Below are 26,340 nucleotides of genomic sequence, written 5' to 3'. Positions count from 1 at the left end.
TGCAGCAATGTTCCAAAATCTAGTGGAAAGCATTCCCAGATGAGTGAAGGCTGTTATAGCAGCAAAGGCCGGGCCAACTCCATATTAATGCCCATGATTTTTTAATGAGATGTTCAACGAGCAGGTGTCCACATACTTTTGGCAATGTAGTGTATTATATTCTACTGAAGGGTTTAGTTTGCATGTAGTCTGGCTTCAGGTTGCATATGTCAGCGATGTTATACTGAAGTAGTCTAAACATCAACTGAATATTAGGCTATGGGTAAAATATATACACTCGCGGCGACACTGGCATGCGCGTTGAGTGTGTGGAAACGGGCGCGACTCCCTCTCGTGGCATCGCAGTTATTAGGAGACGCGTCACTTAATCCACTTGCTAGGGAGGAGCGCAGGGCTCAGATGCTGGGGTCCTCGGCAGGCTGAGACTCTGTCGTTCGGGTTGGACTTCTTACTAAAAGAATACCACCAGTGGACTAGAATCGGACCATCCGGTGCCATGGAGCTACAAAAATATACTTACTGATACTTCATTTGAGCTTTTCTGACATTTTTACTACCTCAATAGAACTCAAAGAAAATCCCTGGCTGGAACAGTCTTCAGTTTTAAAAAAAGGAATAGTTGATCCCGCATTTTCAGACAGAGGGATGGTGCTGTAATTGCGCATCGATTTTATTTTTGTTGGGGGAAAAAATACGCATTTAATAGATAAAACAATCTAGATAACACTAGAGATGTTTATAAATTCAAGACAATTCACATCTGTGAGAAGAATGTCCCATTTCATCTCGTTTTCTTTTCATAATGGAAACACACAAAACATTATGAAAACCACTTTGTTTTCCCTTGGAATCAAACTATAACGTTTTCTTTATGGAGTTTCAAAATGACATATTCTAATTTGATGAACGAAAGCAATGATGGAATATATTTTGAAAAAGCTCTCAACGAATCTTTCCTGGGCCGAATCTTATTCACAGACAACAGCACCAACTCCACCAGCTGCACCAACATCACCCTGGACCCCCAGGTCATTGCGGTCGGGGTCTTTCTATCCGTGTTCATCTTGGTGGCTATCGTTGGGAACATTTTGGTTATCCTCTCGGTGCTATGCAATAGACACTTACAGACCGTCACCAACTTCTTTATAGTCAACCTGGCCATAGCGGACTTGCTATTGAGCATTATTGTGCTGCCTTTCTCCGCGTCTTTGGAAGTGCTGGGATGCTGGGTGTTCGGCCGGGTCTTCTGCAACATCTGGGCAGCGGTGGATGTTCTCTGCTGCACCGCGTCCATCCTCAGCCTCTGTATCATCTCCATAGACAGGTACATCGGGGTCAAACACTGCCTCAAATACCCCACCATCATGACGGAGAAGAAAGCCGCTGTCATTCTGGTCTTGGTCTGGGTCTCCTCCATGGTCATCTCCATAGGACCGCTGCTGGGATGGAAGGAACCGCCGCCGACCGACGAGAGCGTCTGCAGCATCACCGAAGAACCGGGCTATGCCCTCTTCTCCTCGCTCTTTTCCTTCTACCTGCCGCTTATGGTCATCCTAGTGATGTATTTCAGGGTCTACGTGGTGGCCCGGAGGACTACCAAGAGTTTAGAAGCTGGGGTCAAACGGGAGAGAAATAAGTCGATAGAAGTGGTGCTGAGAATTCACTGTCGGAGCATGCTGGAGGATACTTCCAAGAGTAAAAACCACCCGTTCCGGAGTTCGCTGTCCGTGCGCTTGATGAAGTTCTCCCGGGAGAAGAAGGCTGCCAAAACCCTGGCGATTGTCGTCGGGATGTTCATCCTGTGTTGGCTACCGTTTTTCTTTGTTTTACCACTGGGTAAGTGTTGGTTTGCATTATCAACATTTAATTAGCAATTGATTGGGAGTTAAAGAGGTCCACAATAGAGACTACAGTCTAATTGCTTCTTTGTTTTAACCATATGTAAAATCTGTGTCTCTGAATCTGTACATTTGTGGGTGCTCTCCCTTGTGTGATCAGTAGGATTCGCTGTATTGATTGACGAGTGTGCATTTCACTGCGAGGATGTAGCCTATACCTCGTGTCCATATCACTCAAATACAATTAAATTACTTTTAGGTTATATCTTGTTCACTGTGCTTATGTTTACATATTGAAGTGCAATATTTAGAACGTGAAACATTAAACAAGGATGTTTGAAATTCATCCAAGTGCATAATTAGTATGATAAGGTTGCGCGCAGCGTGCAAACTGCCAATACAATACATTCTTTTCGTATCTGAAATTGTGAGGTATTGGTTTTTCTTTTCTTTTCTTTTTCTCTAGAAGATAAACGTAGCATAATGAGAAAATCCACAATTACGCACTATTACACACGACATATACTCGGTAACAATGTACTACAACCTATCATGAAGAGTTCTAATTGTGGCATCCGGCATCATTACACAAAACTATAAGTCCGATTTTTCATATGCCTATATACATGTGCAAATAATCGATGTATTGTTTGCAGTCCATAGACATAAAATATCCTTCAAAGGCGTCATCAATTGTGCTTAAAGCCCTACTGTTTTATGTATGTTGAAGAGAAAAAACAAGCCATTCCAATTTCTTTCCTGACATAAAAGTACACTCAAGAAAAACTATTTTATTTATCATAGTGATTAAGGAGTCACATTAAAATATATAATATTCCCCACCAACATTAGACAACTATACTGAACATTTGAATTGCTTAAATAAGTACATGAAATCAATGATGAGAGAATAATCAGATTAACTGATAATTGCCACAGACATGGTGGTGTAGCAGGAAGATTGGCATGCCATGAACCGAGGTTGTGTGTTCATATCCCAGGTGAGGACATGTTGAATCATAATTACTGTATAAATGAACATGCACCATGCAATTGTGTACCAACTATGTAAGTTTAATAAGCTGTGTGTAATCAGCTGCACAGACTTTGTTTTTAGTTAAGTTTCCCAAATAATAGTTTCTACTTGAATGAACATATGAGTTGAGAAAACATCATTTTATTATTGACAGAATTTTTTGACAAAGTTCTCTCAAGTTGGAGCTTAGTTTGGGCCAACTAATAGTTTTTAGTTCAGGTTAACACTAGGACAGAGAAGTTGAGTCAACAGAAGAAGAAAAAGGCCTGTAACCAGTTACTTAATAATAAGAGTTGTGGGTGGTTGTTTTTACAATGCATTTCTCTACAACAAACAGCTCAATAGAGAAAAGGAGTTGAAAGGGAGTAGAAGGTGTTCAAACGCAACACAATATACTCTACAGGTCATTAAACAGCAATAAAAACAATGTGTGAGAGTCAGTGCAAGAACCTTTGGCTGATGGTGATTTGAGAAACAAACAGGTGACTTGCTCACGGAGCGGCAGACGGTCAATAAAATGCTAATGAGTGGAAAAGTGCTTTACTGGTGAAATGGGGTCAGATGTAGAGACGAGAGGCATAACAGGAGTTAATCAAATGCCACCCTAATTATGTCAAGTGTAATACGTTTTATAAGGAGCATCAATGAGAAAGAGGCGGGGGTCAAACGTGTGAAGCAGAATTCACCAAGCGTTGGCTTGTTCACCCGCTAATAGGGAACGTGAGCTGAGTTTAGACCACCGTGAGACAGGTTAGTTTTACCCTACTGATGATGTGTGGCAGAGCCATTTATGATGACATCCTGCTGGGCAAAAACTGGTCGAATCAACGTTGTTTCCACATAATTTCAACCTTCCCAAAATGATGTGATGACATTGAGTCAACATGGAAAACTGATTGGATCCATATAAGGGCATTTCATATTTCTTTTCACCCAAATTCTAACCGAAGTCCAATGACATGATTTCACGTTGAATTCACGTTAGTTGACAACTCAAATCAAAACTAGATGTTGAACTGACGTCTCTGCCCACTGTGATGTCAAATAAGAAAGACACACACATTGTACACAACAATGGCGGTCGGTGCCATTTAAGATGAGGGAGGACACATCTTTCTTTTCTTGAGCATGGCCTCTTACAGCATATTGGATGGCTGTCATTCATATTCCATTCACCCAGTTCAATGTAACAGCGATAGGTTAAGGCTACTACATGATACTGACGTTTTCCCTATACCCATCATGAGGTTGCTACAACCTAGCCTATGAATGAAAGTTTACAACGTAGGTGCACACAGGTCGAGGAAACATTTTGAGGTGACAGAAAGTGTCCTATGGACAGACAGTGACACATTCAATACTGCCTTGCACACTCTTGCCTGTATCTAGCTGATCTAGGGTGTAATCGTTTCGTTTCGTTCTGATTACTTCCTTTTAAGAAATGTTTTTCAACAGAATTTGGCTAAATTAATACACCCCTGATCACACGTAAACACAGTTCACTTTCATAGCAGCCATGTTGTATTCCTTCTCGCAATTATGCGCTCTCCTCCTCTTACATTTTCACTTCGCTTGTGGACTTCAATCCACAACACACCAGCTAAGTCTATGACATTAAAATACCTATTTATTCTGTTTCGCCTGACTGCGCAATCCACAGTTTCATCAGACTAGCCAGGGAATGTATAAACTTGATCTCCACTGTAAAAAGCATCCAGAAATGATCTCACATTTCTTTTAGACTAACATGTAGTTTTCAATGGCGGAAATATGTATAAACCTTGCTGTCTGTCTCTTACAACATTGTTTTAATATTCAAATTCTATCTCCAGCTGACCCATAGTAATGAATGTGTCACTACTTTTTCTACATTTTGGTATGTTACAGCCTTATTCTGAAATTAATAATCAATCTACACACAATAGCCCATAATGACAAAGCAATAACAGGCTTTTAGACATTTTAGCAAATTCACCCCCCCCCCCCCCCCCAAAACTGAAATATCACATTTAAATAAGTATTCAGACCCTTTACTCAGCACTTTGTTCAAGCACCTTTGGCAGCAATTACAGCCACAAGTCTCCTTCGTTAGGACACTACAAGCTTGCCACACCTGTATTTGGGGAGTTTCTCCTATTCTTCTAAGCAGATCCTTTCAAAATCTGCCAGGTTGGATGGGGAGAGTCGCTACACAGCTATTGTCAAGTCTCTCCAGAGATGTCGAGTTCAAGTCTGGACTGTGGCACACAAGGACATTTAGTGACTTGTCCCTAAGCAACTCCTGTGTTGTCTTGGCTGTGTGCTTAGGGTCATTGTCCTGTCGGAAAGTGAACCTTCACCCCAGTCTGAGGTCCTGAGCACTCTGGAGAAGGTTTTCATCAAGGATATCTTGGTACTTTGTTCTGTTCATCTTTCCCTCGATCCTGACTAGTCTCCCAGTCCCTGCCACTGAATAACATCCCCACAGCATGATGCTGCCACCACCATGCTTCACCGTAAAGATGGTGCCAGGTTTCCTCCAGATGTGACGCTTGGCATTCAGGCCAAAGAGTTCAATATTGGTTTCATCAAACCAGAGAATCTTGTTTCTCATGGCCTGAGAGACTTTAGGTGCCTTTTGGCAAACTCCAAGCGGACTGTCATGTGCGGAGTGGCTTCCATCTGGCCACTCTACCATAAAGACCTGATTGGTGAAGTGCTGCAGAGATGGTTGTCTTTCTGGAAAGTTCTCCCATCTCCACAGAAGAACTCTAGAGCTCTGTCAGAGTGACCATCGGGTTCTTGGTCACCTCTGTGAACAAGGCCCTTCTCCCCAGATTGTTCAGTTTGGTTGGGCGGCCAGCCCTAGGAAGGGCTTGGTGGATCCTAATGTCTTCCATTTAAGAAAGATGGAGACCATTGTGTTCTTGGGGACCTTCAATGCTGCAGAAATTTTATGGTACCCTTCCCCAGATCTGTGCCACACAATCCTGTCTCTGAAATGTATGTACAATTCCTTGGACCTCATGGCTTGGATTTTGCTCTGACATGCACTGTCAACTGTGGGACCTTATATAGACAGGTGTGTGTCTTTCCAAATCATGTCCAATCAATTGAATTTACCACAGGTGGACTCCAATCAAGTTGAAGAAACATCTCAAGGATGATCCATGGAAACAGTATGCACCTGAGCTCAATTTCGAGTCTCATAACAAAGGGTCTGAATACTTATGTAAATAAGGTATTTCAGTTTTTATTATATTATAAATTTGCAAAAAAATAAAAAAAACATGTTTTCGCTTTGTCATTATTTAGTGAGGACATTTTTTTATTTAATAACTTTTTTTATAAGGCTGTAACGTAACAAAATGTGGAAAAAGTCAAGGGGTCTGAATACTTTTCGAATGCACTGTATACAAAGAAATGTCAATTGAAAAAATGGTCAAATGAAACAAAGTGTAGCTAGTTTGCAGTCTTTCCAGCGTCAGTTGGAAGTGATTGTTTTATCTGTGTTGTTGGCCCGCTCCTCGGAACAACAGTGTCCTAACAAGTGAGCACATTTTCTATGCCAGGCGAAATCGCACCTCATTAGCTCATTTTTATGGATGCATCCAAATAAATGTCACTAGAAAACAGCTTAAACAAATGCAAATGCAGCTACTGTTGATGTTATTCTGACTGCACTTTTTGAAGTGACTGCAAGTTAGTCATAGTTGGCTAGTTAGCAAACAAGGGATAAGAACATTGCCAGCCAGTATGTAAATGGAACATTTAGAAGGAACGACTGGGTTTGCTAGCTAAGTAATTGAAATTGAAAGTGAAAAAGAAAAATGTAATCTCTCTCTCTCTCTTGCTTTTCCTTTATGTTGGAAGAAATGTATTTGTTCAAAACTGTTCAGCTATTATCTTTCTCTCTCTTTGAGACAACTACTCACCACATTTTATGCACTGCAGTGCTAGCTAGCTGTAGCTTATGCTTTCAGTACTAGTTTCATGATCTGATCTTTTGATTGGGAGGACAACATGTCAAGAGCTCTGATATACAAGAGCTCTGATAGGTTGGAGGATGTCCTCTTGACGTTGTCATAATTACTCTGTAAGTCTATGGAAGGGGGTGAGAACCATGAGCCTCCTAGGTTTTGTATTGAAGTCAATGTACAGAGAAGAGAACAGAAGCTAGCTGTCCTCTGGCTACACCATGGTGCTACCATACCAAGTGCTGTTGAGGCTACAATAGACCTTCATTGCAAAGCGGTGTATTTTAATCAATTATTTGATGACGGGAGTATATTTAGTCTAGTTTTATCTAAAAAGGATAACTTTTAAAATGTTTTACCATTTTTATTTTTATGAAATTCACTGAGGAGTACAGTCCTCCCAGTCCTCTTCTGAGGAGCCTCCACTGGTACACACACACGCACACTCTATACCTCATCCTTTCTATTGCATTATTTACAGTATGTATCAGGAAAATCATTCAAAAGCAGAAAGATGGCCAGCACCACTTCGTTAGTTCCACCCAGCGCGCAAAAATCTTAACAACAGAACAACAGAACAAATGGACTGTGCTCCCAAGATAGACAAAATATTTTAGAGATGGGTAATTCTAAAAGCGATATTCTGGCAAACATTGCTTTTGGAACAAAGGGTGGAGTTTAGTCAGGCACCATAGAGTTTAGAAAGGGAGGCATCTTTTAGAAGTTGTACTCTACCTCTGAGAGTAAACAACAACTAACTTTGCAATATGGATTTCTATCATGGGAAATCCTATTCGCACCACAGGTGTTAGGTGGAAAAAGGAAAGTGTGTTTAAAACCATTGGGGATTTCCATCTCAATGGACCAGTGTTTGTAACATTGTTGCAAGCCAACACAGCCTCGTTGTTTTGTATAAGCCTACACATAACATACTATGCCTACTAATCAAGTTGAGTTCCTTAGATTTCAGTTCCTACAATCCCCCGGAATGTTATTGTGCGTACTTGGCTGTTGGTTGGCTGATAGCATCTCCTGGCTCGGCTCCAACCAGCAAGCTCTGCTACTTGTGCCAGGCTAGCTGAGGCCCCCCAGCCCCAGCCTTCTTACCTCCCAGCCTCTCAGTCCTCCAGCCCTCCAACCTCCAGTCCCTCAGTCCCCAGCTCCCCAACCCCGATTCAATTACTTTTAAGTTATATATCTCTTTCACTGTGCTTATGTTTACATATTCCTAGTGCACTATTAAGAAAGTGAAATATTAAACAAGGATATTTAAATTTCATCGACACGAAAGAGTCTATTAAGAGAGATGGGTAACTCTAATTGTGGTATTCAGGCCGCTGACCCCAGGAACCCAACGGTCCACTGCCCTTATGACAGCTGTAATTGAATTCCTCCCATAGTCTCAACAACACACGCCCAACAGCCAGGATGAGGGGGAAGGGAGGAGGTAAAGATGGCACCATTCCACACGTACAATACCCCTCTCGTTCTTTTGTTCTCTCCCCCTCTCAAAACTTCTCTGCCTTTCCTCTTCATGTCTCTGAGTTAGCCTTTGCATGCAATGTCTTGGTAGAACGAAGTGAGAAACATTGCTTGGTAACCTCATGATAGTGCACAGAGCGAGGAAGTCAACTACCAAGACATTTCATTCAGGGTGCAACAATAAATCCACACTAAGCAACCACTGAAGGCATTGTCATTATCTTAGGCTAAAGAAATGTGGCTCTGATGATGCTCGTGACTCAATTTCTGTGGCTCCAGTCCCCATGACACATCTATTTGTGTTGGAACACAAGCTTTTAGCATTTGTCCGAACACACAAACGCACACGCAAACGCAAACGCACACGTACACACACACGTACACACATACAAACACACACACACACACACAGCCTTAAATAGTTGCCAAAATCTTTCAAATGTCATCACCTCGCCACTCAAATGTCGAGCAACCCTCCAATTCTAGGAATGCAGAGCAGTTCAAAAGAGATAATGTTTAACACTTCTTCTCCGAGCCTTATCGCTGTAGGAATGTCCGTGTTAATGTGGTGGCGGAACTGCGACAGACTGACAGCAGGAGAAAATATTGTAATACAGTCAAGCCCAACGTTTCACTTTTTCCAAAAAACAAAATGTCAGTGCTGTCCAGAGGTCTAATCTAAAACGGAGAAAAATATCAACTTTGGGGCCGTGTGCTGTTAAAGCAGAGGAACAAAACAAAAAAAAATACATTTTGAGACCGTAATGTCTCTGCCTTAAGGAGATAAACTCGTCATATATTATATGCAGTAGGCAATGTGTATAGTAATGTGACAGAAACCTTGATATAGGATACACAGGAAGGCATAGTAATTAGTAATACAACTCTAACCATATACAGTACCAGTCAAAAGTTTGGACACACCTACTCATTTAAGGTTTTTCTTTCTTTTTACTATTTTCTACATTGTAGAATAATAGTTAAGACATCAGAACTTTGAAATAACACATATGGAATCATGTAGTAATCAAAAAAGTGTTAAACAAATCAAAATATATGTTATATTTGTCACGACTTCCGCCGAAGTCGGTTCTCTCTTTGTTCGGGCGGCGCTCGGCGGTCGGCATCGCCGGTCTTCTAGCCATCATCAATCCACTTTTAATTTTCCTTTTGTTTTGTCTTGTCTTCCCACACACCTGGTCTCATTTCCCTCATTACATGTTGTGTATTTAACCCTCTGTTCCCCCCATGTCTTTGTGCGGAATTGTTGATTGTAAGTGCATGTGCACGTTTTTTCTGGTGCGCAACGGGTTTTGTACCCATTTGTTTGTTGTTCTGGTTTCCAGTGGTTTTATGAATAAAACTACTCTGTTGATTACCCAGTTTTGCTCTCTTCCGTCTGACTTCCCTGCCGCCAGTTACGCACTCCCTTACAATATTTGAGATTCTTCCAAGTAGCCACCCTTTGCCTTGATGAAAGCTTTGCACACTCTTGGCATTCTCTAAACCAGCTTCACCTGGAATGCTTTTCCAACAGTCTTGAAGGAGTTCCCACATATTCTGAGCACTTGTTGGCTGCGTTTCCTTCACTCTGCGGTCCAACTCATCCCACACCATCTCAATTGGGTTGAGGTCTTCACTATTATTCTACAATGTAGAAAATAGTCAAATAAAGAAAAACCCTTGAATGAGTTGGTGTCCAAACTGTTGACTGGTACTGTAGATATCCGAACTCAGTACTTTTACAAACAGAACAGACACGTTGTACGTAACCTGAAACTGTAGTTACGTATCGCTTCTGATTGTTACAAAGGCATCTGATGATGGCCTCGGCACCAGTACCACCATGTTATTGAAGACACTGATGTTGTAAGGAAGGTCTTTGACTCCCAGCAAAACGAGACTACTGTGTGGATTTGTCCCAAAATGGGCTCCTGAGTGGTGCAGCAGTCCAAGGCACTGCATCTCAGTGCTAGAGGAATCACTACAGACCCTGGTTCGATTCCAGGCTGTATCACAACTGGCAGTGATTGGGAGTCCCATAGGGCAACGCACAATTGGCCCAGTGTTGTTAGGGTTAGGTTGGGGTATGCCGTCATTGTAAATAAGAATTTGTTCTTCACTGACTTGCCTAGATAAATAAAGATTACACCATCTCCTGCATAGTTCACTACTTTGACCAGAGCCATATGGGTCAAAAGTAGTACACTATATAGGGAATAGAGTGCCATTTTGGACATGACTAACATGTTGTTGCGCTTTTTTCACATGATACCATTATGAATATCCCCATACCCATGGAGAGGTGGGAGGGGGCAAGGGGAGCTCTGCTTTGCCAAAGGAAATAATTAGCTCAGGAAAAACAGGCCTGCACGATGTTATCTTTGAGGATTCTTTTTTTTTTTCATTTCACATTCTTGATAGGTTCTGAGAGTACTTTGGCCAATAGCGAGAGGGGCTTTGCCATTTGTTTCTCTCATCATCTATTTGAAAGAAGACAAATTGTGAGGGCTTGACAAATTTAGCAGGTTGTGTCCATCAATAGACTACCTCTGTAAGCATAGCCTTCCCCCTTGGCTGTATATATATATACAGTGGGGCAAAAAAGTATTTAGTCAGTCCCTAATTGTGCAAGTTCTCCCACTTAAAAAGATGAGAGAGGCCTGTAATTTTCATCCTAGGTACACTTCAAATATGACAGACAAAATTAGGAAAAAAAATCCAGAAAATCACATTGTAGGATTTTTAATGAATTTATTTGCAAATTATGGTGGAAAATAAGTATTTGGTCACCTGCAAACAAGCAATATTTCTGGCTCTCACAGACCTGTAACTTCTTCTTTAAGAGGCTCCTCTGTCCTCCACTCGTTACCTGTATTAATGGCACCTGTTTGAACTTGTTTGAAGATATCAACTGTGGGAGCAATTATTAGGAAATGGAAGACATACAAGACCACTGATAATCTCCCTCGATCTGGGGCTCCACGCAAGATCTCACCCCGTGGGGTCAAAATGATCACAAGAACGGTGAGTAAAAATCGCAGAACCACACGGGGGGACCTAGTGAATGACCTGCAGAGAGCTGGGACCAAAGTAACAAAGCCTACCATCAGTAACACACTACGCGGCCAGGGACTCAAATCCTGCAGTGCCAGACGTGTCCCCCTGCTTAAGCCAGTACATGTCCAGGCCCGTCTGAAGTTTGCTAGAGAGCATTTGGATGATCCAGAAGAAGATTGGGACAATGTAATATGGTCAGATGAAACCAAAATATAACTTTTTAGTAAAAACTCAACTCGTTGTGTTTGGAGGACAAAGAATGTTGCATCCAAAGAACACCATACCTACTGTGAAGCATGGGGGTGGAAACATCATGCTTTGGGGCTGTTTTTCTGAAAATGGACCAGGACGACTGATCCATGTAAAGGAAAGAATGAATGGGGCCATGTATCGTGAGATTTTGAGTGAAAACCTCCTTCCATCAGCAAGGGCATTGAAGATGAAAGCATTTCAAGGTCCTGGAGTGGTCCTGTGATTTTCTGGATTTTTTTTCTCATTGTGTCTGTCATAATTGAAGTGTACCTATGATGAAAATTACAGGCCTCTCATCTTTTTAAGTGGGAGAACTTGCACAATTGGTGGCTGACAAAAATACTTTTTTTGCCCCACTGTATATATAGTGATCAATGTTGGTCTAGATTTCCATGGTTTTGCCTTTTTCCCAATGTTGGTCCAGACGCAATAATAAAACAGACTTAAAGGGATACTTCATCCAAATGACAAAATGACACATTGGTTTCCCTACCCCGGTCTATGGACATGGAGTGCTGTGTTACCTTGTTCATAGATGACTTACAGGGATAAGAAAAACTATGTCATTTTTTATTTGGTTGAACTGTACCTGTAATACTCTCTTGAATGGGGCGGCAGGTAGCCTAGTGGTTAGAGCATTGGACTAGTAACCGAAAGGTTGCAAGATCAAATCCACAAACTGACAAGATAAAAATCTATAATTCTGCCCCTGAACAAGGCAGTTTAACCCACTGTTCCCAGGCTGTCATTGAAAATAAGAATTTGTTTTTCGCCGACGTGCCTAGTAAAAAAAATAAGTACATTTTTAAATAAAATGCTCTCTTGAAAACGGATACTCTATAAAGGCTTACAGAAAGTGTAAGTAAAAAACCCAAGTTACTATTCAAAATATCTAAGTATCATATGGCCCAGCCAGATCCATCAGCCAGGCCTGTACGTGACTCACTCCAAGTGATTGGCACCTGTCAAAGCTTGCACAACACTCATTACACTGTTGCACAGTCCTTTAAGGCCTCTCCACTCAAGGTTTCGATTTCAAAGCATTGATTCATAGAACAATGACCTTTACATTGAGTGTCGTCTTCAATTAAGCAATCCTCTCCCCCAACACTACACCGCAGTTGATTGACAGGTAGGTAATTTGCTTATTATAAATGGCTGACATACTGAATAGTTTCCGGTAACACTTGACTTAAAACCTGCCATTATAATGCTTTATAACTTTTTGTAAGCATGTATCAGCCATTATAACTGTGTCACAAGTATTACAGAGTTTCTCCTGGATTTGGGAATATTACAGCTGAGATGTCACCAGCTCCTCACGCACGTAAACGTTTTTCAAAGCATTCAATTCATAGCTTAAACTGATGTACATGGTGCCTTCAGAAAGTATTCACACCCCTTGACCTTTTCTGCCTTTTGTTGTGTTACGGCCTGCATTTAAAATGGATTAAATTGAGATTGTTTGTCACTGGCCTCAACACAATACCCCATAATGTCCAAGTGGAATTATGTTTTTAGAAATGTCTTGAGTCAGTAAGTATTCAACCCCTTTGTTATGGCAAGCTTAAACAAGTTCAGGAGTAAACATTTGCTTAAGAAGTCACATAAGTTGCATGGACTCACTCGGTGTGCAATAACAGTTTAACATAATTTTTGAAGGACTACCTCATCTCAGTACCCCACACATACAATGATCTGTAAGGTCTCAGTTGAGCAGTGAATTTCAAACACAGATTCATCCACAAAGACCAAGGATGTTATCCAATGTCTAGCAAAGCAAGGCACCTATTGGTAGATTGGTAAAAAATAAAACCAGACATTGAATATTCCTTTAAACATGGTGAAGTTATTAATTACACTTTGGATGGTGTATCAACACACCCAGTCACTACAAAGATAGAGGCGTTCTTCCTAACTCAGTTTCCGGAGAGGAAAGAAACCGCTCAGGGATTTAACCGTAACTTTAAAAAACAGTTACAGTTTAATGGCAATGTAACGGTTGTCTTGGGTGGAAGAAGGATCGGACCAAAGCGCAGCGTGGTTAGTGTTCATCTTTTTAATAAGAAACTGAACACTTCAAAAATACAAAACAACAAAGTGACAACCGAAACAGTTCTATCTGGTGCAAACACACAAAGACTGAAAATAACCACCCACAAAACACAATTGAAAACAGGCTACCTAAATATGGTTCTAAATCAGGGCCAACGATTGACAGCTGCCTCTGATTGAGAACCATATCAGGTCAAACACAGAAATAGAAAAATATAGAACAACTAACATAGAAAACCCACCCAACTCACGCCCTGACCATACTAAAACAAAAGACAAAACAAAGGAACTAAAGTCAGAATGTGACAGCCCCCCCCCCCAAAGGTGCTGACTCCGGCAGCAAAACCTAAACTTATAGGGGAGGGTCTGGGTGGGTGTCTGTCCGCCGTGTCGGCTCTGGCGCGGGACGTGGACCCCACTCCACCATAGTCCTTCTCCGCCTCTCTACCCACCTCCGTGGCCTCTTTAATGCGGCGAACCTCGCCACTGACCTCGGACTGAGGACCCAAGCCACGGGTCCCGAATGGATGGGAGATTCCGGCAGCGCCGGAGTGAAGAACGACTCTGGCAGCGCCGGACAGGCAGGAGACTCCGGCAGCGCCGGAGTGAAGGGCGATTCCGGCAGCTCCTGGCTGACTGACGGCTCCGGCAGCTCCGGGCTGACAGGCGGGAGACTCCGGCAGCTCCGGGCTGACAGGCGGGAGACTCCGGCAGCTCCGGGCTGACAGGCGGGAGACTCCGGCAGCTCCGGGCTGACAGGCGGGAGACTCCGGCAGCTCCGGGCTGACAGGCGGGAGAATCCGGCAGCTCCGGGCTGACAGGCGGGAGACTCCGGCAGCCCTGGGCTGACAGGCGGGAGACTCCGGCAGCTCCAGGCTGACAGGCGGGAGACTCCGGCAGCTCCGGGATGACAGACGGGAGACTCCGGCAGCTCCGGGCTGACAGGCGGGAGACACCGGCAGCTCCGGGCTGACAGACGGGAGACTCCGGCAGCTCCGGGCTGACAGGCGGGAGACTCCGGCAGCTCCGGGATGACAGGCGGGAGAATCCGGCAGCTCCGGGCTGACAGGCGGGAGACTCCGGCAGCCCTGGGCTGACAGGCGGGAGACTCCGGCAGCTCCGGGCTGACAGGCGGGAGACTCCGGCAGCTCCGGGCTGACAGGCGGGAGACTCCGGCAGCTCCGGGCTGACAGGCGGGAGACTCCGGCAGCTCCGGGATGACAGACGGGAGACTTCGGCAGCTCCGGGATGACAGACGGGAGACTCCGGCAACTCCGGGCTGACAGGCGGGAGACTCCGGCAGCTCCGGGCTGACAGGCGGGAGACTCCGGCAGCTCCGGGCTGAGAAGGCGGGAGACTCTGGCAGCTCCGGGCTGACAGGCGGGAGACTCCGGCAGCTCCGGGATGACAGGCGGGAGACTCCGGCAGCTCCGGGATGACAGGCGGGAGACTCCGGCAGCTCCGGGATGACAGGCGGGAGACACCGGCAGCTCCGGGCTGACAGACGGGAGACTCCGGCAGCTCCGGGCTGACAGACGGGAGACTCCGGCAGCTCCGGGCTGACAAACGGGAGACTCCGGCAGCTCCGGGCTGACAGACGGGAGACTCCGGCAGCTCCGGGCTGACAGACGGGAGACTCTGGCAGCTCAGGACAGACGGGGAGACAGCCTGAGGGCTGATGCGTGGAGGTGGCACCGGATAGACCGGACCGTGAAGGCGCACTGGAGCTCTTGAGCACCGACCCTGCCCAACCTTACCTGGTTGAATGCTCCCCGTAGCCAGGCCAGTGCGGCGAGGTGGAATAGCCCGCACTGTGCTGTGCTGGCGAACCGGGGACACCATGCGTAAGGCTGGTGCCATGTACACCGGCCCGAGGAGACGCACTGGAGACCAGATGCGCTGAGCCGGCTTCATGGCACCTGGCTCGATGCCCACTCTAGCCCAGCCGATACAAGGCGCTGCAATGTACCGCACCGGGCTATGCACACGCACCGGGGACACCGTGCGCCTCATCGCATAACACGGTGCGTGCCCGGTCCCTCTCGCTCTCCGGTAAGCACGGGGAGTTGGCTCAGGTCTCCTACCTGACTTTGCCACACTCCCCGTGTGCCCCCACCCAATACATTTTTTGGGGCTGCCTCTCGGGCTTCCTTGCCAGCCGTGTTCCCTCGAAGCGCTGGCTCCCATTACCTGCTGCCTCCGCTCTCCTGGCTGCCTCCACCTGTTCCCATGGGAGGCAATCCCTTCCAGCCAGGATCTCCTCCTATGTGTAGCAACCCTTGCCGTCCAAAACGTCCTCCTATGTCCAGGAGTCCTGAGATCGCTGCTGCCCGATACCACGCTGCTTGGTCCTTTTTTGGTGGGTGGTTCTGTAACGGTTGTCTTGGGTGGAAGAAGGATCGGACCAAAGCGCAGCGTGGTTAGCGTTCATCTTTTTAATAAGAAACTGAACACTTCAAAAATACAAAACAACAAAGTGACAACCGAAACAGTTCTATCTGGTGCAAACACACAAAGACTGAAAATAACCACCCACAAAACACAATTGAAAACAGGCTACCTACATATGGTTCTCAATCAGGGACAACGATTGACAGCTGCCTCTGATTGAGAACCATATCAGGCCAAACACAGAAATAGAAAAATATAGAAAAACTAACATAGACAACCCACCCAACTCACGCCCTGACCATACTAAAACAAAAGACAAAATAAAGGAACTTAAGGTCAGAACGTGACAGGCTATGATAGGAGAAAACAGAGGATAGATCAACAACATTGTAGTTACTCCACAATACTACCCTAAATGACAGATTGAAAAGAAGGAAGCCTGTACAGAATACAATTATTCCAAAACATGCATCCTGTTTGCAATAAGGCACTCAAGTAAATTCTAATTCACCTTTCAGCAGGACCATAACCTAAAACAGAAGGCCAAATATACACTGGAGTTGCTTACCAAGAAGATGGTAAATGTTCCCGAGTGGCCTAATGACAGTTTTGACTTGAAAATGCGGCTTGAAAATCTATGTCAAGGCTTGAAAATGGCTATCTAGCAATGATCGACAACCAACTTGACAGAGCTTTAAGAATAAATAAAAAAATCATTTACAAATGACAGAGTCATCCATGATTCACCAAACTATATTTTGAAAGAGGAAGCAACGTACTTTAAGCATATGTTTTAATTTCAGTCTCCTCCATATCCACGAACTGAAGTTACTTGAAAGGATTTTTTAAAAATTAATAGTGTAAAATTTACAGCTATACAGAAATACTCATTGAACGCCTAATTACAGAGGAGGAACTTCTAGATAAAAACTCCAGGGCTGGATGGCATACCAGTTGAGGTACAGTACCAGACAAACGTTTGGACACACCTAGAAAGAATTTAGAAATATTGCACAATCCATTATGTCAAAAACCTGTTTTCACTTTGTCATTATGGGGTATTGTGTGTAGATGGGTGAAACAATTTATCATATTTAAATCCATTTTGAATTCAGATTGTAAGACAACAAAATGTGCAAGGAGTCAAAGAGTATGACCACTTTCTGAAGGCACTGTAAGGCTGGGACTCTGGGAACTGTTAAACTGTCACAACTGAACTTTTCAAAACCATATCCTCACAAAATACAAAAAAAAACATCTTCTCGAAAGAGAAGCTCCACATAAAAGAGACTCCGTAAACTCCTAAAAGCAGCTAAAGTACTATAAAGTAGTTATTCATCTCCGTCTGCTGATGTGGTCATGGCAACAGCGGCGATGTGTCAAGGCAACAAGCCAAATCAATCCAGGTACTTCCTAAGTAGCATATGACTCGTGACTACAATCGGAATTCATCGCTCAAAGTTGATGTCTTTTTTTTGACTACTTTTTCCATGATGCCTTGTGTCTGATAGTTCATTTTAATGCTGTGTTGTTGTGTTGAACCAGTCAGCAGTGAAGCCTCTGGGAAGAACAGGACCAAAGGGACATAAATCTCTCCTTCTGGCAGATGTAAATTGGCATGACTCATTCTTGAAACACGATTCCTAGCTCCGCACCAGATGAAAACCAATCTCAAACTGGGCAGATGAGGGCAGACTAGGGGAAGGAGGGTGTAGAGTTGTTTATATGACACATACCCCCCTGCGGCAAAGTTAGGAGTGTGTGCATGTGAGTGTGAATAATGAATCTGTGTGTACTGTATACACAACAGACCTGGGTTTGAAATCTTTTCAAATACTTTGAACGTTCCCTTGAGTCTGCCTAGAGTGCCAGATGGGCTGTCACGACTTCCACCGAAGCTGGTCCCTCTCCTTGTTCGGGCAGCGTTCGGAGGTCGAAGTCAACGACTTTCTAGCCATCGATGATCCTCTTTTCATTTTCTTTTGGTTTTGTCTTGTATCACACCTGGTTCCAATCCCATTCATTACATGTTGTGTATTTAACCCTCTGTTCCCCCTCGTTGTCCTTGTTGGTGATTGTTTTGTTTGTAAGCATTGTGCAAGATATGTTCTGGTGTGCGACGGGTTTTGTACCCACTTGTAATATTTTGTATATTTTGGTTTTCAGAGTTTTTGAGCACTTATTAAACTGCTCCGTTTATACCAAGTTCGATCTCCTGCCCCTGACTTCCCTGCCACCAACACGCACCCCCTTACATGGGCACACTTTAGGGACTCTTTCATTGGTTACATTGCGACAGGCAAGCTCAATCACAGCAAACTATTGTATAGTTCCCACAAAACTGGCAGAAAAGAGCATGATAGTTGTATCTTTGTTTCGTCATCAGCCTTCTACATCAAGTACACAACACTAATAACGAGAGAAAACAAAGCAAGACCTCAAACAATGAACCACCAGTGAGTTTCACTCTGTCTCCATCACCCACCTAATGGTACCGAGTCTTCCTGTAGTAGTAGCCTAATGGGCCACATACATCCGACAACAGTACAGTAGTCTATAATGGTGTCATCAGTCAGATCCCACACAGGGGGTCACAAAGGGTTGTCTGGTTCTTTAAAGGGATCGTTATGTACAGTAATGCCCCCAAAAATCTGGCTTGGTGGTGGTGGGTTCCTCCGAGCAACACTAGCACACCAATTACCCATTACACACAAGCACACACAGACACACCAATTACCCATTACACACAAGCACACACAGACACACCAATTACCCATTGCACACACATACGTATGCACACACACACCAATCTTGTCCAAAAGGAACACGCTTTCATCTCAGAGACCTGACTACCACCCAAATTACCGCCATACTGGCCAAGAGAGGAGGCCTGTTGTGACCCTATGTCAGGTTGTTAAAGCCACTCCAGTGGGTGATGGTGGCTGATGATAACCTCTCCTCCCCTCCCTCACTACACTACCTCCTTTCCTCTCTACTTGCAAGCGTGCCTCTCTTTTGCTATTTACATCTTTGCTACTGGTATAGTGCCTGTGAAGCCGGTGCAATGCTGACACTTGCAAGTAGACTGTGTGTATGTGTGTGTGGGTGTGTGTGTGTGTGTATGTGTTTTCCTCATCAGCATAGTGAAACAAGGAACATTTGGACAAGTGGGGACATTTCACCTGTCCACACAAAGAAAAAGGCTATTTTAGGCTTAAGGGTTACAATTAGGGTTTGGGTCAGGGGTAAAAATAAAGCGGTACAGTCCGGTACGGTGTCCCGGCAAAATAAATAATGTGGGTACGTCGTAGCAGTAAAACATGAGCCTATATGGGTTCGAGCCCAGGCTCTGTCGCAGCCGACCGTGACCGGGAGGTCCATGGGGCAACGCACAATTGGCCTAGCGTCGTCCGGGTTAGGGATGTTTTGGCCAGTAGGGATATCCTTGTCTCATCGCGCACTGGCAACTCCTGTGGCGGGCCGGGCGCAGTGCACGTTAACCAGGTCGCCAGGTGCACTGTGTTTCCTCCGACACATTGGTGCGGCTGGCTTCCGGGTTGGATGCACACTGTGTTAAGAAGCAGTGCGGCTTGGTTGGGTTGTGTTTCGGAAGACGCATGGCTTTCGACCTTTGTCTCTCCCGAGCCTGTACGGGAGTTGTAGCGATGAGACAAGATAGTAACTACTAACAATTGTATACCCCAAAATTGGGGAGAAAAGGGGGTCAAATTTAAATTTAATTAAATTAAATTAAAAAAACTTGAGCCTACCACAATGATTAAATCAAAATGTCAAGAAAACTGTAGGCTATTACATAAATTGGCTATTGCACCAATACACTGAAAACGAGGAGACAGACTATAGGGAGGAGGTCAGAGACCTAGTCGTGTGGTGCCAGGACAACAACCTCTCCCTCAATGTGATCAAGACAAAGGAGATGATTGAGGACTACAGGAAAAGGAGGACCGAGCACGCCCCCATTCTTATCGACGGGGCTGTAGTAGAACAGGTTGAGAGCTTCAAGTTCCTTGGTGTCCACATCACCAACAAACTATCATGGTCCAAACACACCAAGACAGTTGTGAAGAGGGCACGACAAAGCCTATTCCCCCTCAGGAGACTGAAAATATTTGGCAATGGTCCTCAGATCCTCAAAAGGTTCTACAACTGCACCATCGAGATCATCCTGACTAGTTGCATCACTGCCTGGTATGGCAACTGCATGGCCTCCGACCGCAAGGCACTACAGAGGGTAATGCGAACAGCCCAGTACATCACTAGGGCCAAGCTTCCTGCCATACAGGTCCTCTATATCAGGTGGTGTCAGAGGAAGGCCCTAAACATTGTCAAAGACTCTAGTCTCCCTATTCGTTCTGCTTCCGCACGGCAAGCTGTACCAAGCGCCAAGTTGAGGTCCAAGAGGCTTCTTAACAGCTTCTACCCCCAAGCCAAGACTCCTGAACATCTAATCAAACGGCTACCCAGACCCCTCTTTTACCCTGCTTCTACTCTGTACCGGTAGCCCCTGTATATAGCCTCACTTGTTATTTTACTGCTGCTGTTTAATTATATGGTAGGGTTAGAATTATGGTTAGGGGTTAGGTTTAGGGTTAGAAATTAAGGTTAGGGGTTTGGGGTTAAGGTTAGGTTTAAAGGATTAAACTTAATTTTCATCTCCAGCACCACCCCAACATCAACATATGTTAAAACGGGACGTTTCTATGTTTGTAGTTGTCACGCCCTGACCTTAGAGAACCTTTTATTTCTCTATTTTGGCTAGGTCAGGGTGTGACTAGAGTGGATAGTCTTGTTGTTTCTTTTCTATGTTGGCCTGGTATGGTTCCCAATCAGAGGCAGCTGTCTATCGTTGTCTCTGACTGGGGATCATATTTAGGCAGCCTTTTCCCACCTGTTTGTGGGATCTTGATTTTGTATTGTTGCTTTTCAGCCCTACAAAGCTGCACGTTCGTTTTGTTACTCTTCATTGTTTTGTTGCTGGTTTACATGAATAAATATGATGGACGCCTTCCACGCTGCACCTTGGTCCAATCCTTCAACAACGATCATTACAGTACTAAAAAACTTAGAGGAAGACAGGTTTTTCCAGCAATATTGGTGTGCCTTATGTGATTTTAACCACTTATGAGTAGGCATTGCCTACTAATTAATTGCCTACTAATTGGCTGATGATGTCATTGGAAACATCCATCTTCTTTCTTTTGTACAAAACATAGAAAAGCACTATTTTCACATATGTTGATGTTGGGGTGGTGCTGGAGATGATGAATATGAAGTTAAAAATATAGAAATGTCCCTTTAAGAATAGGTTAAGCCCTAGAGATTTAGGGTTAGTGGTTAAGGAAAATTGGATTTTGAATGGGTATCAGTTGTTTGGTCCCCACAAGGATAGTGTGCGTGTGTGCCACGTCAGCTCCAATCTAAACTAAACTGCCTACAGGTCCCTAAGGAGAGGGCTCAGGCCAGGGCAAGGAGAGATGAAGGAAAGGAGGGCCAGTCAACACCGTGGCGGAGATGAGATTAGGGACGTGGGGGCTGTACCAAGTGTTCCTCTCCACTGAAACATCTCTACCAAAAGTACAGTTTTTCGTAGCGGTCTATGTACCTCTACAAACCAATGCTGGCACGAAGACCGCCCTCAACAAGCTGAATAAGGCCAAAAGCAAATAAGAAAATGCTCGTCCAGAAGCGGTGCTCCTAGTAATGCAGGAAAACTTCAATCTGTTTTACCTAACTTCTAGTAATGCAGGAAAACTTCAATCTGTTTTACCTTTTTTCTACCAGCATGTTATATGTGCAACTCGAGGGAAAAAAACTCTAGCCTGCCTTAACTCCACACACAGATGCGTACAAGGCTCTCCCTCACACTCCATTTGGCAAATCTGACCATAATTCTATCTTCCTGATTCCTGCTTACAAGCAAAAACTAAAGCAGGAAGTACCAGTGACTCACTCAATACGGAAGTGGTCAGATGACACGGATGCAACAGGATTAATAGCACAGACTGGAATATGTTCTGGGATTTATTCAATGGCATTGAGGAGTATACCACATCAGTCACCGGCTTCATCAATTGTGCATAGATGACGTGATCCCCACAGTGACCACAGTTACATATACTAACCAGAAGCAATGGATTACAGGCAACATCAGCACTGAGCTAAAGGCTGGAGCTGCCACTTTCAAGGAGCAGGACTAATCCGGATGCTTATAAGAAATCTCGCTATGCCCTCAGACAAACCATCAAACAGGCAAAGCGTCAATACAGGACTAAGATTGAAACCTACTTCGGCTCTGACACTCGTCGGATGTGACAGGGTTTACAAACTATTAAGGATTACAAAGGGAAACCCAGCCGTGAGCTGCCCAGTGACACAAGCCTACAAGACGAGCTAAATACCTTCTATGCTCGCTTCGAGGCAAGCAACATTAAAGCATGCATGAGAGCACCCGCTGTTCCAATTGACTGTGTGATCACTCCCTCCGTAGCCGATGTGAGTCAGACCGGTCAACATTCACAAGGCCACGGGGCCAGAAGGATTAGCAGGATGTGTACTCAGAGCATGCGTGGACCAAGTGGCAAGTGTCTTCACAGACATTTTGAACCTCTCCCTGACCTAGTCTGTAATACCTAGATGTTTCAAGCTGACCACCATAGTCCCTGTGCCCAAGAATACCAAGGTCATCTGCCTAAATGATGACCGACCCGTAGCACTCACATCGGTAGCTATGAAGTGCTTTGAAAGGCTGGTCATGCGTCACATCAACACCACTCGGAAACCATAGACCCACTCCAATTCACACACCACCCCAACAGATCCACAGATGACGCAATCTCAATTGCACTCCACACTGCTCTTTCCAGACGAATGTTAACCTGTTTAAAGGTCTTACATCGGCTACGGAGAGCAAGATCACACAGTTGTCCGAACAGCTGGTGCTCTTAGGTATGGTTCACTGTTGCTTGTCTCAACGCGAGAATAGAAGGAATTTAGCTTGTCTGGTAGGCTTGCGTCACTGAGCAGCTTGCGGCTGGGATTCCCTTTGTGATCCGTGATAGTTTGCAAGCCCGGCCACATCTGAAAAAGATCAGAGCCTGCATAGTAGGATTCGATCTTAGTTCTGTATTGACGGTATGACTGTTTGATGGCTTGGAGGTTGTCTTGGGATTTCTTATAAGCCTACAGATTAGTGTCCCGTTCCTTTAAGGTGGCAGCTCTTGCTCAGTGTGAATGTTGCCTGTAATCCATGGCTTCTGCTTGGGATATGTACATATGGTCACTATGGGGGGCGATGTCGTCGATGCACTTATTCATGAAACCAGTGACTTATGTGGTAAACTCCTCAATGTTATCAGATGAATCCAGGAACATATTCCAGTCTGTGATAGTGAAACAGTCTTCTACCTTATTATCCGCTTCATTGGACCAATTCAATATTGAGCGTGTCATTAGTACTTCCTGTTTGTAAGCAGGAATCAGGAGGTTAGAGTTATGGTCAGATCTGCCAAATGGAGGACGAGGGAGAGCTTTGTATACATTTCTGTTGGTGGAATAAAGGTAATTGTCATGGCTGATGAAAGGGGAGGACCAAGGTGCAGCGTGGTGAGAGTACCACTACAAAACCAAACCGTGACGCTCAAAGGCTATGTGCCCTAAACAAAGTCAACTTCTCACAAACACAGGTGGTAAAAGGGTACCTAAGTATGCTTCCCAATCAGAGACAACAATAGACAGCTGTCCCTGATTGAGAATCATACCCGGCCAAAACATAGAGATAGGAAATTATAGAAACACAAAACTTAGAAATGCCCGACCCAACTCACGCCCTGACCAAACCAAAATAGAGATATAAAAAGGATCTCCAAGGTCAGGGTGTGACAGTAATCTAGAGTTTTTCCCCTCTAGTTGCACAGGTGAAATACTGGAAAACATTTGGTAAGACAGTTTTTCAGATTCCCTGCATTAAAATCACTGGCCCTATATAGCTGTTTATGGCACTATACTGTACATCTCGTTGAGTGCCGGTATTGGTTTGTGGTGGTAAATAGACAGCTATGAAAAAAATAGATTAAAACTCTCTAGATAAATAGTATGGTCTGCTACTTATCAAGAGGTATTCCAACTCAAATGAGCAAAACCTAGAGACTTCCAGAGATCACGCGCCAGCTGTTGTTTACAAAGAAACACACACCTCCCACCTTAACCTTACCCGAAGAAACTGCCGTTCGCTCTTGAAGATGCATAGCAAAAACAGCTAGATGTATCTCATTTGAGGCCAATTCTTGTCTTACACACAAAATCTTCAAGATTATCACAGATCCTAACACCTCTCTCCTCTGTCCCTTCCCAGGCTCCTTCTTCCCGGCACTGAAGCCATCTGACATGGTCTTTAAGGTCATCTTCTGGCTGGGCTACTTCAACAGCTGCATTAACCCTGTCATCTACCCGTGCTCCAGCAAAGAGTTCCAGCGCGCCTTCACCCGCCTCCTCCGCTGCCAGTGCCACCGCCGCCGCCGAGTCCTGAGGCGTTTCTATGACCAGCACTGGCGCACGGCCGTCAAGGGCCATCACAACCAGGGCATAGATGGCAGGGAAATGGGTACTATGGGTATTGGCAATGCCAGTGTGACAGACAACCGGCCGGGGTACTCCATCAACCATGAGTCGTGCGGGAGCTCGAATTACTACAAGGGTACTCAAGGACGTTCACTGAGTTTTAAAGGGTGGAGCCTGTTCCCGCCACTACAGAAGTCATCGTTCCAGCTCAAGGAGAAGATGAACAATCTGTCCAATAAGATTAAGGGAGGCGTCACGACGCCCTCCCTTGCGAGGACAGAGATTGACACGGTTTCCATGGGGATTTACAACGACGTCGCCGAGCAGAGCTGCTATCAGATCTATGACCTCACAGAGTGCTACGGCCTGAAGGAGACAGACATCTAGATTCTAGAGGGACAGACAAAGGGAGTGGCGAATGTGGATGGCTACTGTCATTTCAATTGCTTCTTCAATGACATTTGCAGTGACGCTGCAAGTGAAAGCACGTGATGGTTGCCATTGGAGTATCAACACATGGAATGACCAATATAATTCCTTCCTTAAATCACCTAGTTGGGGTTTGCCGTTGCGAAGCAGAAAGAGGTAAGAGTCAAAAGGAAGTGCTCTTTTCCACTTGCACAATGGAATGGAATGCAGAAATTCCACAAAATGTAAGATCGGAACTTGGGGTTATCATGGGACCATTTGACCAGCAAACAAACAAGACTGGAGGAACATTTGTCTGCAGAGAGTTGTTTGGACATCGATCAAAGGCCTGAGTTCATTTTGTCTGGAAATGGCCCAATTTGATCCGAGCACAAATTGCTCCAAAATATGATATCGAACTTTAATGATTGTATCGCGTTTGTTTCATTTTGTTGGATGGCGATTGAAGTGAAGTGGAATGGAGCGTTATTTATTTGAGCTGCGTTAAAAAGACAAGCGCAGAACAATAAGTGGGTGTGGAAAAGGCACTTTCTGGACAAGTGGCAAGATGTCAAACTGACTTCTCATTGATAGTGACGGGCTGCTGATGATCCTGATGTCCTTTGAGCATTCTCACTCTCAAGTCCAAACAGCTCAACCCCTACAACCAGCAGCAACATCGAGACACAATGTCACAACTCACAACTCCCATTTTACCATAACCTACTGACAAACACCCCTTTTCTAGGGTATCAGCTCATCCAGCTCAATTTAACACAATGCAGCTGGGCATAGACGTGTGTTCTCTTAGAGAAAGCACATATCACAAAGTGAAAGCCACTGACTTGAATGACGAAAATATTGCACAGGAAAATGTTGGGGTGATGTGAGTAAACATAGGGTAGTGTATGGGTGATAATAATTGCATCGGATTACTTTGCTAAGTCAATGAGTGAGGTGAACTGTGATGAACTGACGTTAGCAGACCTCTGTGAAATTGCATTATAAAAGTGATGGGTCACATTCAGACTGGAAACAATGTACGGAGCAGTTGAATAAGTATCATGGTGTATTTACCTTAACTGCAATCAGAGCCAGAGAGAAGAGAGGTCATGTATCTTTTGAAAGGACAAGGATTGACAGAATGAAATCCTTGAACACGTTGATTACAGTATTTGTCTGTTCTTTGCATTGCCAAAAATACGCTTTTGTTTTGTTTGTATTTGCTGATGGTTCAATGACGTCTGTCAATGTTAAGCAAAATAAAATGGATGTCAGTCCTGGA

The 26,340-nt window shown here is 44.5% G+C and overlaps 1 protein-coding gene across 1 annotated transcript; it reads left to right on the top strand.

Annotated features, from left to right (window-relative positions):
• The first annotated feature begins 401 nt into the window (after positions 1-401).
• LOC139374159 (alpha-1A adrenergic receptor-like) lies at positions 402-26,340 on the top strand. The gene is made up of 2 exons (XM_071115169.1): positions 402-1,836; positions 24,442-26,340. The coding sequence occupies exons 1-2, from the start codon at positions 885-887 to the stop codon at positions 25,032-25,034; spliced, it is 1,545 nt and encodes a 514-aa protein (XP_070971270.1). The 5' UTR covers positions 402-884; the 3' UTR covers positions 25,035-26,340.

This window comes from Oncorhynchus clarkii, chromosome 19, assembly GCF_045791955.1.
Source record: "Oncorhynchus clarkii lewisi isolate Uvic-CL-2024 chromosome 19, UVic_Ocla_1.0, whole genome shotgun sequence".
Taxonomy (NCBI): Eukaryota; Metazoa; Chordata; class Actinopteri; order Salmoniformes; family Salmonidae; genus Oncorhynchus; species Oncorhynchus clarkii.
The sequence above is the reverse complement of the archived record's forward strand: the minus strand, read 5'-3'. Positions and strand labels throughout refer to the sequence as shown.